A 13,842-nucleotide genomic window follows, 5' to 3' on the forward strand; every position below is an offset into this window, starting at 1 on the left:
TTTTATGTGACAAGTCTCATACTAAAAGCCTGAGATAAGAAAAATGATGAGCAGTCAAAAACAAAGTAAAAGAAATGGGAGTTTAAAAAAATTTACAACTCTTTTATTGAAACACTAACATCAATCTCCTTATCACTGAAATAAATTCTAAAATCATTTAAATATTCCATTTTGTAGGTGTCAGCCTATCAATTCCAGCACTAGAAAGACTCCTCTTCTACAGTCTGAACTTGGTGCCTACTTATGTTATGGAGGTGGTCCTATTTTCTCTAGGATGATACCCAGAAAGTATACCTCTGCTGAGGTGAAAAGACTTCAAGTAGAGGCCAATGATGACCTGGTGTGCCTGCAGTCTGAGAACTTACCTGGCTCAGGACTGGCAGGTAGAAGACTGGCCTAAGATATCACACTGAACTTCTTCAGGAGTAACCACACAGGGAAATCAAAGAGCTACTGAAGTGTCTTCATAAATATATTTATTGAATTTAAATATTTATATTTAATGCTAGAAAGACATAGAATCTTGAGGTAGATTGCAATGCCTCTATATCTCAGAGTTGGTATTACCTGAAAAACTCCTTCCCCTATAGCCAATCTGGTGATGATCCTCTCTTAAGTGAGCTAGGCTGGTCCCCAGCAGACATAGAGTCCATCACCAACCCCATACCCTACACATTTTTCCTTCTAATCTGGCAGAACCTGCCAGATCCAGTATTATACCTTAGGGCTACCACTATAAGAAATATAGAGCATAGAATAAGAGGGCTTCAGTGAATTCAAATTAAAAATCAACTGAGGGGACTTATTTATAATAATGTATATTAGTCATAAAACTAAAACTTATCACTAAGAATAAAATTAACATTAAGATCTGTTCCACAAACATTAAAATCACAAGAGGAATGTATTGCTGTGGAAAGCTTAGAATTGTATTACTTTTTAGGGGAAGTGACTTAAGTTGACTAAGTAGAAAGGAAGAAATCTCCACTTATTTAATAGACTTCATTTCCCTGTAAACAAAGTGATGTTAAAATTGTTTCATGGCATCTAAAGAATTCTGACTCAATCTTCTTAACTTGTTAGAAACACCTAAATAATGAGGTTGTGGAAAAGAATTATCTTTCAGTTATTTTCTCATGGATGAATTCCAAAGATGGTTCAGAAAAAAGACCAAACCAAGCCTTAACAATTACAATATTGCAGAAATATGAAGCATTATTCATTAACCAATCATGTGGATACTAGGATCTCTTTTCACCAATCAAAAGATAATAATTTCAAGTGTGCTTTAACACATTCAAAGAAATAAAGTCAAAAACCCTGGTATTGCTTGTAACTTTTCCATCCAAGGAAGCTATTTAATTTCAAAACATTTAAGCTATGGGACACTAGGACAAAACTTAACACTAAAAAGGTTTTCTATAGATCATCTGAAAATTATTGACTTTCCCACCATGGAATCTGTAAAGCACTGCTCTGCCCTGCCAAGTTATAGATACTGCCAACCTCTTTCCACAACTTTGTAAACCATAAGATCTCTAGAATATTCATTAGCAGTAAAATATCCACTCTACTATATTCTCTGGCATTAAGATTTAACAACTGTAATTTGAATTTGGAAACTATCCCTGGTTTCCAAAACAACTAGGAATGCCTTGGATTTGTGTTAACATCTCAGAATTCTTCTCCAGTTACCTGATTCCTGTTTGATTTGGATGGTGGGTTTGATGCCAGGTGGTAACTGAGACTGCTGGGGCTGTTGCTGATGAGATATTGCTGTGGGAGGGGCCAACTGCTGCTGGGTCTGTTGCTGAACTTGATGTAGTTGCTGTTTTGGGGACTGTTGATGTTGTTTAGGGAATTGTGCTAGAATTTGAGTAGGGGTGGCCACCAAGCTTTTAGGGGAAGGAAGTCTGGTTGATGCCACCTTAATTGCTGATGTGGATACCCCTGTAAAAGAACAAGAAGAAGATAAAAAGGATTTCAGAATAAAAAAGGTACAAATTATACCTGGGTATGGTGACAGGAAAACCATTTGCTGTAGATTTGGTAAATCAAAAAAAAAAGAAACAAGCAAAATATCAGATAGATATTTCAGTCACTTCTTCTATTCTTTGTGTGTTTGTTAGAAAAGGGAAAGCAATCATGAAATTCACAGAATTTCTTTATTAGAAGTTAGATTAGGTAACTTCTCAGATCCAATCCCTCCATCACGAGTTCCTCCTACAGCTCCCTAAAGTGGTATCTAGTCTCTCAGCAAGTCAATAAACATTTATTAAGCACTTACTATGTGCCAGGCACTGTGCTAAGGATTAGAGACACAAAAAGGCAAAAACTGGTCCCTACCTTCAAGGATCTCATAGTTTAATGGGGGAGACAACATACAAATATGTACAAAACAAGCTATATACAGAATAAATAAGTAAGTTAATAAAAGAAGTTACTAAAATTAAGGATTGAAGAAGGCTTCTTGTACAAGAAGGGATTTTAGTTGGGATGTAAAAGAAGCCAAGGAGGTGAAAGAATGAGAGCATTTCAGGCATAAGGGCCAGACAGAGAAATTGCTTGAGTCTGAAGATAGAGTGTTTCTTTCATGGAAGAGCAGTATCATTAGATCAAAGAGTATGTGGCAGGGACTAAGGTGTAAGAAGAATGGAAAAGGTGTTGCGGGGGAGGGGGGGCAGCTAGGTTATGAAGGGCTTTGACGTCAAAAAGAGGATTTTGTATTTGATTCTGGAGGTGATAGGGAGACATTTGAATTTTAATTTGGACTTAATTTTTGTCAAAATCACTTGAGTAGCTGAATGGGACATAGACTGAGTGGGGAGAAGCAGGTTAATTCACCAGCAGGCTCTTGCCATAGTCTAGGCATGAGGAAAAGAGTGCCTGTAAAGGGCAAGGGCAGAGTTTGACAGCATCAGCATAAGGATGTATTCATATACTCCAGAAATGTTGTAAAGATGGAATTGACAGGCCTTAGCAACAGAATGGATACAGGGGATGAGAGTGAGAAGTCAAGGATGGCACCTAAGTTTTGAGCCCAAAGGACTAAATGGTGTTGCCCTTAACAGTAATAGGGAAGGTGGGGGGTAAGAGTACTTTAGGGGGAAAAGTGTATTTGGTCTGGAAATTTTGAGTTTAAGATGTCTACTGGTTAAGATTCCATAGACAGTTAGAGATTTTAGATTTGCAGTCAGTAGAGAAGTTAGGGCAGGATAAATAGATTTGAGAATCCTGGGCCTCTGACTGAATAGCTCCAAGGGCTAAATATTTAAATGGAAGACTCACTACCTCATGAGCTAGACTATTCCATAACTCTTCCATATACTGAGACCAAATCAGTTACCCTGTCCATTCCCAGCTCCATCAAGGCAGCCTTTCAAATATATAATGATAACCTGAAGTTAACTGTGCTTCTGCACTGGCTACCTCTTACCTGGGATGTCCTCTTTTCTCACTGCTACCTCATAAAATCACTCATTTTAAGAGCTGCATAAGCTTCTACATGAAAAATTTCCAAGTTTCCCCACTGTTAGTGCCCTCCAATTCTACTCTATTTTGTGTTTATGTGTGTACTGTCTTCCCCAACAGACTATACAGACTTACCTCAGTGCCTCGTACAGTGCCTAGCATATTGTAGGTGCCTAAAAAATGCTTGTTGATTATAATCATCTCCCTCCACCACACATATATATACGCACATGAGCAGATAGACTTTTCTCCTCCAGGCTAAATAGTCCCAAACCCTTTAACTGGTCCTCCTCTTCAATGGTTTCAACCCACCTCACAATCTTCTCTGCATATATTTCTGGGAGTGTGTCAACTTCCCTCTAAAATGTGATCCCCATACAGAACACCATAAGGTCTGATCATAGCAAAGTAAAGTGAAATCGATATTCTTTATGTCCTCTCTGACTATAGCCCAAGAAGGCATTAGCTTTTCTGAATATCTATGTCATATTAAGGGCTTATGCTGGGAGGAGGAGAGGAGGAGGGTTTGTAACTTTCATTTCAATAATGGCTTTAGGAAGTTCTTGAGGAGGAAAGTCTCTCTACCAACACAAGACTGAAACTGTTCTGCAACTTACAACCTTGGAGAGTTGCCCGAGAGCCCAAAGAGATTAAGTAGCTTGCCCAGGGTCACACAGCCAGGTTGAGTCAGAGGTAGGACCTAACCCAGGTCACGCTGACTCTGGAGCCAGCTCTCTACTCACTATGCCATAATCTCTCTCTTATATTCAATTAACCACCTTAATGGTTGATGAGGATAGTCTTCTAACAGCAAGAGGGAAAAAAAAAAGGAATTTAAGAGTACAAACTGATAAAAATGACAATTAAGTAATAAATTAAATAGTGAGGTCTTCTTCATATTGACTATCAGCAAACCACAATAGTAATTTTTCATTTTTCTCAATATAACATCAAAGTAGACAATCAAATGTAAGTTACTGTATAGATCTAGTCTTTGGATCCTATTGTGAATGTATATTCTGAAATGTTACACTTTGGAATTTCAAAAAGCAAATTCATAATCTGTATCAAAAAAAGCAAATAATAAAACATACTAGTTCTTTAATCCTCAACACGCTAAGAAAATAAGTTCACGAATATTTACCATGACAAATGTATATTATCTGTCATTTCATTTAATGCTAACTTATTTTATGCTATTTTATGTAATATTTATATTCCACAATTTGAATGTTTATTCTTTTTTTCTTTGTGGCTTTTAGATTTTAATGAAAACCTTATTCACATAAAATTTCTTTTAGAATTCACAGGAGTATTTTTCAACATACACTTCAAAAGTCAAGAAAGCAGCTTAGAGTCAAGCTAATCAAAAATGAACATATAGTATAATGTAAAAGCAGGCAAAACCTGAAATTATAACATTATATTCAGTCTGAAAAAGTCTACCAAACAACATAATCTTATATAAATGCATCTACTTAATCATTTTTCAAGTGAGCTTAAATGGTTTATTAACACTTTGAGAACTACCCATAAAAAGTTCAAAGATTTTTACTATACAACTCAGGGCCAAAATCCTACTAGCTCCTCTACATATGCTACTGGGCCAAACAAAATTATCTCATGTCCATTGGGATTATACTTCTTGGTAAAGGGGTAGCTTTGGATACATCTGAAATTTTTCGTTTTGGACTAATGAATCTAGAGAAAGAATAGACCTGAATAGAGCCAAAAATAAAACAAAACCTACATGAAAACAAACATTAAGTATATAATAATTATGTAACTGAATTAAGGGGAAAAAAACAAATCACAACTATGAATGTAAATTACTACTGACAAAAGCTCTCGATGCTTGACGAGTACACAAAATGTAAAATGTCATAATATTACATAAGATTAGTTAAAAGGTATATCAGGGTCCATTGGGCTTAACAACTATATAGATATTCACACTGATTTAAGAATTCCTACACAACCTTTAAAGCTAGGAAAACAAGAAGAAAAAGCATCTCAGGAATAAATTGCTTTGAGCAGGGAGCAGGAACAAAAAAGAGGAAGCAAGTTCAACCTGAATAGAATAAAATATAAGTGAAAGTAGAGTGGTAGAAATTAAAGAGAGGATGACATGAGGTTAGTAAATGAAAAAAGAATACTAATGCAAATGATCCAAGACAATTCTGAAGGACTTATATAAGAAAAAATGCTATCCACATCCAGAGAAAGAACTGTGGGAGTAGAAATGAAGAAGAAAAGGATATGATTAATCACATGATTCGATGGGTATATGATTGAGGATATTGGCTTTAAATGATCACTCTATTACAAATACTAATAATATGGAAATAAGCTTTGAACAATGATACATGTAAAATCCAGTGGAATTGCTTGTTGGCTCCAGGAGGGAGGAGAGAGAAAGGGAAGGAAAGAATATGAATCACATAAACATAGAAAAGTATTCTAAATTAATTAACTAAATAAAAAATTAAAATATATATACTTAAAAATGGGTTTTTATTTAAAAAAGAAAAGAAACTTCTTGAAAGAACAAAAGAATACTAGTGGCTAGATAGAAAGGGTGAAACAGGAATGTGGAAGCATAATGCAGGAAACCAACATAATTTTCAAGAAAAAGAATGAAAAAATAAAATCGCAAAGGTCAAAGGTAAAGTGAACTTAATTGTGAAGCAAATTTAATTGAAGAAGAGAAATGTCATCATGGTTATAAATAACTCAAGAATGGATTTTTTTTTTTTAAATAAACCCTTACCTTCTGTCTTGGAGTCAATACTGTGTATTGGCTCCAAGGCAGAAGAGTGGTAAGGGCTAGGCAATGGGGGTCAAGTGACTTGCCCAGGGTCACATTTCTGGGAAGTGTCTGAGACCAGATTTGAACCTAGGACCTCCCGTCTCTAGGCCTGGCTCCCAATCCACTGAGCTACCCAGTTGCCCCCAAGAATGGATTATTTTTAACAAAGAATAGAAGTTAAATCAAGGTTTAGCCCTAACAATGGAATTAGACTATCTAGGACTGCATGGGTATTCTGGAGAAAAAAGGAAGGAATCAAACACCTCTGTAAAACATATTCTCCAGATACGATACGTCCTCTTCTGATAGCTCACTATGGTTTAGGAACTAATTAAATCATCTCTAATGATTACTTTTATTTTATGCAAACCACAATCATTGAATTTTAAAAGGTTATGCCAACTGTGTTAAAGTCCAGAAAGGTCATATCAAGTCAAAAGGGTTTCTAGTATGAACCTTGCTTTGGACTTGCATCTATTACTTAAGGAGAAGTCTGGCTACATGTGGAGAAGTTTAGCATCACAGATTAGACAACAAAGAGATAAAATTGTTGGCCACAACTACTCACATGCCATATAACTACTGTAAAAATAAAAAAGGGGAGGGGTATTTGCAATATGCATCAGTGGAAAAAATTTTGATTCCTTGAAATACTAAAATATGCTTATAAAATATGATGTTTTTAGATTGCAGATTATATGATTTCCCTTAGCATCTTTTCACTCTAAAATAAAGTTGATAGCATTCTTTTATATATTAAAATGTTCCATGGATATCAAAATTAAAATTGTAGTACTTCTCCAAAAGTCTCCATGAACGTTTTGTTTTAGGTTGTGGCATAATAAGCAAGGACAAACAGCAGCATCCAGTTATTCTATGCTAAACAAAGGATCATTGAGATACAAAGGCATTAAAAATTAAAGGACAAAGATGATATGGAAATTCCCAGGAGTCCCTAGAGAGACCTGAAATGATACCTCTTTCTTGGCAAAATATAAATGAAAAATATAGGCCTGGAATATTCATTTCTCCATGAGAATATCCTATAAACCCCCTATAAAAAACACCTGCTAGAACCAAAAGAATAATATCATTCTTGGAAGAAGAGTAATATAAAGTGTTTCCTTTCTTTCTGATAGATGGACATATTGTAACAAACTGTGATAAGAAATGAAGGGCAAAATGTCCCAACGAATGACAGTTCACATTAAGAATAATACTGGAGACAGCCAGGTGGGAACCAGTTACTTTCTTTCCCTTTCACAGTCAATTCTGAGAAATCAAACTTGAAGTATGCTCACAAAAGAAAACAATGGAACTGATATTTAACTGATATTCTTTATTTAGAATGAGTTATTTAGAAGTGTCTTTTTTTAGTCCATTACTTGTGGGTCAACTTAGCAAGATTATTTGTTTTCCCCTTTATTTGTTCAAGGGACAAAAAGGACTACATTAGAAGTATTTTAAAAGAATAATTAAGATCCACTTCTTCTGACACTAATTGAGATATTTGGTAGAATTAAGAAGCAATTAATGACAAGTAACCTCAAAGAACCTGCCAAAGTAACTATAGATAAAGGAAGCAATATCTTAGTACCAGTTCCTTTCTAACACTGTTCTCCTAATCATTGAGTGTTAATGAAGCCATTCTCAAAATACTGGCACTTTCCTAATTAATTAGTAGCCTAAGCAGAAATAATGATCTAATGTCCTCCCTCTCTCTGTCTGCTAAATTCCTGTCTATCCTTTCAAGCCTAACTCAATTGTTACCTTATTCACAAAGCTTTCCTTGCCTTCTATCAGAGCTCCATACAGTGGGAAATTTAATGTACTTAGAGATGGGACTGGGGCAGTAATGATACCTTCTTTTAGATGCTGATGCAGCTACATACTAGATCTGTGGACCCTTAACAAGTAACATAAATCTCACTATACCATAGTTCCTTCATCTGTAAGATGAGGAACTAGATGAGATGAACAATAAATGAACCACACACATCACTCATTTTGCAATTCAATAAACATTAAGATGCTACTAAATGCTAGGTACCAGAGATGACAATTTTTTAAAATGCCATTCTCTTCCCTCAGGAAGCTAAAATTTTTCGGGGGGGGGGGAGCCAAATGCATATAAGTATAATAAAAAGTAGATTAGGATGGCAACAAAGAAGAGATTCCCACAAAAGGTTCAGGGAAATTTGAAGAGAGAAGACAACGTTAAATGAGAGGAATCAAGGAATCAATCAGTCATTCAGAGGTTGTGGTACCAGGAAGGATTTTGAAAAAGCAGAAATGAAGAGTGAATTCTTTATAGAAATGGGGAACAGACTCTATGGGGGAAAGAAAAAAAGATTGAGGAGTATGACAATATATTGTTGAAGAATGTGAAACCAAAACATGAGTGAAAGACTGGAAAAATAACATCTAATATTGTATATTTCATTTTCTATGCGATGTCTTACATACAAACATAGAAAATGAATGTAAAAAACACAACTTATCTATACTGTATTAACTGCCACACCTATCAGTCCTTTAAACATAGTAAACACTAACTCAAAGTTAAACTAAATAATACATGCCATTTTATAAGACAAACCCTAGATTAAAAAAAAAAATCTTCAAATCAAAAAAATTTACAAGCCCTTGCCTATTTCATCCAGTATCTCATACAAGTGAAGTGTCATTAAATCTAATACTCTTCCAAATAAGGGTCTCAATTCTATAAACCTATACTGAGCACCTACTATATTCAAGACATTGAGAGGGTAAAAAAAAAAAGACAAAAAATAAACAGTATCTGTCCTGAAGATGTTTGCATTCTGCTAAAGAGATACAATATATGCAAAGTTAAATAAAAACAAGATAGTTTTTGAGGACAGTGACAGCACTAACAACTGAGGGAATCAAGGAAGGCTTCTCAGAGGAGGTATCACCAAAACCAAATTGTGAAGCCAGTGAAGCTTCTCATCAGTAGAGGGGAAGAGGTGATAGGTATTGTAAAAAATAGACTCGAATACAGGACTACAATCCCCATGAGCCTTTGCTCCACTTCCCCAGAATGCCTTGTAATCTCACCTGGGCCGAGATCGAGAAGGTATTTAAGCGGATTCAAAGGCTTTTGAAGGGGTCTTGGCTTTTTTTTGGACTTCCGTTTTGGAGCAGAGGCGTCTCTTCCATGATGTGAGGTTATTTTGTCTAGGCCTCTGGCCTAGGCACATGTTTCTTACTTGTATATTCTTAATCTTTAACCTTTAATAAACCTCTAAAAAATATAATACTCCTTGCAGAGAGAAACTAATTTCTACCCGCCTCAGTCTCCCCATATTCCATAAATTTTAATCTTTACAGTATCAAGGTCAGTCTTCTAAAGGCACAAAAAGAAGAGCACGAGTTTAGAAACTGTTAAATGACCAGTTTAGTTATACTTTACAGTTTATGAAGGGCAACAAGGTCAAATGAGCCTGAAAAGTAAAGCTAGAGTCAAACAATGAACAGTTTTACATACCAAACTGAGGATTTTATTTTTTTATCCTTGAGACATTAGGGACCTATCAACAGCAATATGAAAAAATGATCTAAATCACTAAAAATTTGAGAAATGCAAATTAAAGCAACATTGAGGTGCTATCTTGTACTTCTCAGATTGGTAGAATTGACCAAAAAAGTTAGACAATAAATATTAAAGGGGCAGTAAGAAAATGGGCACATTAGACCGTTAGTAGAGCTGTAAATTGGTCCAACCATTCACATACTTCTTAACCCAAGAGTGCCACTAACAGACCTATGCCACTAAAGAGCTCAAAAAAAGGAGGAAAAGAACCCATATGAACAAAATATTTATAGCAATTCTTTTGGTGGTGTCAAACAACTAGAAAAAAACAAGGTGCTCCATGATTGGGGAAAGGCTGAACAAATAATGGTATACAAATGGAATGGAATACTATTGTGTTGTAAGAAATTATATAAAAAAAAAAGGATGGTTTCAGAGAAACTTGGGATGACTTACATGAACTGATGCAGAATGAAGTAAGCAGAATCAAGAGAACGATTTATACAGAAACATTATAAAGAAGAGAACAAAGATAAATAACTATGGAAGTCTTAAGAACTGTGATCAATGCAATGATTGACATAATTTCAGATAGTCCTAGCTCCAGACAGAGGGTTGCTGGACTCAAGAGATGGAATGAGATACACATTTTGGATATGGCCAATAGAGGCTTTTTATTTATTGACTATCTATAATTCTATAAGGGTTTTTGCTTTTGTTCTTCAAACGGTAAGAGTAGGAAAGGAGGGAGAAAAAAATATCTATTAATTGAAATAAAAGTCATAAAAAGAAGACAAGAGGGAGTCAAGAGCGCAGATAGTGAAGGTGATCTTGGCAGAGAGAAGTATCATCCTTTCCTGAGAGACTAGAGCAAAATAAAAGAAAGAGGGGAAATGTAGAATTTTTAAAGTACAGAGCAATGAACAATCTCAATTTTCTCTGCAAAGTGAATGTTAACATTCAGGCCTGAGCTGAATTTAAAGTTGAAACTGAGATTTTCTTTTCTTTTTTTTTTTTAAGGTTATCAAATATAAGTAACACTTCTATTTGGCATCTCTCACCTCTAACCATATCAAGTATCTCAGTAATCCAACCAAGGCAAACTTCCAAATCATCCAACCAGATAAAACATAGAGAAATATCCAAGAAAATAGAAGTTAACGATCAGGATTTAGAAATGGAAAGGTTCTCAAAGATTAATTAGTCCAAACTCTTCATTTTATATGGGGAAATAGGCCTAAAGAATAAGTATACTTGCTTAAAGGTCACATCAACTGGTGACAGAACCAAGATTTCATTCTTTTTTGCTCCAAATCTGGGGTTCTTTTCACTTCAATAATCTGCCTATCCACCAAGAGTGATATAGATAGAGATAGAGATATAGAGATAGATATATAGATATATAGATATATAGATATGAGATACCACCTCCCTTACCCTAAACTTCAAATTACTTATTTTTCACAATTGATAACTCAATTTGCAGAGACTCAATATCAGCTTTGTTTCCTCTACTAGGTCAGCAGTCTAGGAATAAAAGTTACTATATGACTATGTTACTTAGGCTAACTACTTGGAACCTATTTGCTAACTCTTATGTGGGTTGCAGTATGGTTGATAAAGGGAATTCCCATACCAGAAGCTTCCAACACTGAAGAAATCACAGTTTTTCATGTACTCATAAAATCACTAACAAAAGAAGAATTTGAACCATTCCCTAAAGTCTTCCGTAATGAAATTTAACAAGTAATTCACAAAAGACAATTTCCTAAGAGCCTGTGTACTACACAGTCATGAAAGTCTGTGACAAGTAAGACTGTTAACTATGAGAAGCCAGGAAGGTAAACTGTGACAATGTAGTGGGAAGAACACTACATTTGGAGTTAAAAGACTAAGACTCAAACTCTTCTTATCCATTTGGCCTTAGACAAATTGCTTCAATTCTTTGAGCCTCAGATCCAATTTGATAAAGCATGTTGAATGAGCTGATTTCAATAGGGTCCTGAAACTCTAAATGCAACATCTATGGGATCACTTACAACTCTGACATTTTACAATCTATCTTAAATTTTTCAACTGCAGATGCTCTTCACTTAACAGCTCATCTATTCCCCCATCTACTATGAAAAGAAAACCACCTCAAATGCCAAGTAAGTCTTCCTCCCATTACACCACACTAGTAGTAATGAAGCCGAATGAACATTAAGTCTCCTCTCACCTTGTGCTACTGTTGACATAACCACAGATGGTGTTGAGGACACCACGACTGTTACGGCAATGGTATTAGGAACGGGGGATGGAGTGGAACTACTGCTGCCACTGCTGCTGCTACTGACCAAAGAGGACTGGGAAGCAGTTATGACCACAGGTTGCTTCTGAGTTGTGGAGGCAATGACTGATGTGGGAACGAGTTTAGTGACTGCAGCATAATTATGAGATTTCGAAAGAATGTTGGGTACAAAGGTTGAGCTTGGTGATGTAGTCACGATGATCACCTAAAAAAGAAAAAAATTCATTTTTTCACACACATTCAAAATACATCACAATATGAATTAGCAAATACAGTTTAAAAATCAATTACAAAACTAGAATATTTTGTTTTAGAGTGAACAAAATTAATGCTGGACCAATGATACCCTGGCCCAAGAGCAAAAACGTCTGAGATCCTTTCTATAAAATGTTTTGTATCTATTTAGAGAATCAGAGTAAAATCAAGAGATATCAAAAGCCAAATTCCTTTTGACTTTTAAAGTCAGACCTTGAAAAAGACCTAATTCTAAGTTATTGTATCATGCTGTGTCTTAATTTATTGAATATGTATACATGTAATAACTCATATTGGTCAGCATTTGGCCAATACATAATCCTATGTGTTTCACTTCATGCATTTAAAAGGATCATTCTAAGAAGGGATTCATAGATTTTACTAGGCTGCCAAAGGGGTCAATGACACACAAAAAAAGATTAAGACCCCCTGGATCAAACTATATAAGGAAACATAAAAAGAGAATGAAAATAAATAGTACATGCCTTTCAATCCATCTAAACCGCTAAGTCTATATACCCAGAAGAAAGAGAGGAAAGAGGAAAAAGTTCTAGATGTATATGTGTGTGTGTGTGTGTGTGTGTGTGTATTTAAAGCAGCTCTTTTTATGGTAACAAAAAAATAGGAACTAAGAGGATATCTATCTATTTGGAGAATGGATAAACAAATTGTGATATATGAATGTAATGGAAAACTAAACCCTTACCTCTATCTAGACTGTTTTCAGTCTCCTATTTGGCTTTCCCTGCCTCTCAGGGCATCTTTCACACTGTTACCAAAATAATTCTCTAAAAGGCCAAGGTTGGATATGACATTCACTGCTCCAAATTCTTCAGGTCTGAATTCAGTATTGCTGATGGGACAAAATGCAAATTCCTTGGACTGGCACTTAGGTCCACCAATCTAGCTTTAATTGACTTTTCTCATCCTATTTATCTCTATCCCACTAATATCCAACCTGGATTGGTCTTAGATCTCACTTTGTTTCTCTAAATTCCATTCAATCACAAAGGTTAGTCTTGTGTCTTTCAGATTTCCATTTATTGAAATCCTCATTTTTCCTATAAAGTATGGCTCTGATACCACCCATCTCCTCCAGTCAATCAATATTTCTTATAGCATTTTTTTCAAATACTTTATATACCACCATATCACACTAAATTATACATATTCTCATTTAGATTGTCAGCTACATAAAGGAAAGGACTATTTTTGACCCCTGTATGCCTAGATAAACACAGGACCCTAAACCTAGTAATTAATAAAAAGCATGATGAATTAAAACTCTTCACAATGTTAAGATGTTAAGACTACAAGAACTATAGTAGGAGCCTGTTCTGAGTAATGACATACCTCCCAAAATGTAATTTATTTATTTATAAAAACCTTACCTTCCATCTTAGAATCAACACTGTATATTGGTTCCAAGGCAGAAGAGTGGTATGGGCTAGGCAATGGATGCTA

The 13,842-nt window shown here is 35.3% G+C and overlaps 1 protein-coding gene across 11 annotated transcripts in view; it reads right to left on the reverse strand.

Annotated features, from left to right (window-relative positions):
* Positions 1-13,842, reverse strand: part of EMSY (EMSY transcriptional repressor, BRCA2 interacting) — a 107,647-nt gene that overhangs the window by 59,676 nt on the left and 34,129 nt on the right. For all 11 annotated transcript variants that reach the window (XM_056794949.1, XM_001363431.4, XM_056794950.1 and 8 more), the window contains 2 exons: positions 12,052-12,328; positions 1,696-1,950 (listed from right to left, as the gene is read on the reverse strand). In XM_056794949.1, coding sequence (XP_056650927.1) covers positions 1,696-1,950; positions 12,052-12,328 — 532 coding nt within the window. The remainder of the gene's footprint in view (positions 1-1,695; positions 1,951-12,051; positions 12,329-13,842) is intronic.

This window comes from Monodelphis domestica, chromosome 4 (genome assembly GCF_027887165.1).
Source record: "Monodelphis domestica isolate mMonDom1 chromosome 4, mMonDom1.pri, whole genome shotgun sequence".
In the NCBI taxonomy this organism is placed as follows: Eukaryota; Metazoa; Chordata; class Mammalia; order Didelphimorphia; family Didelphidae; genus Monodelphis; species Monodelphis domestica.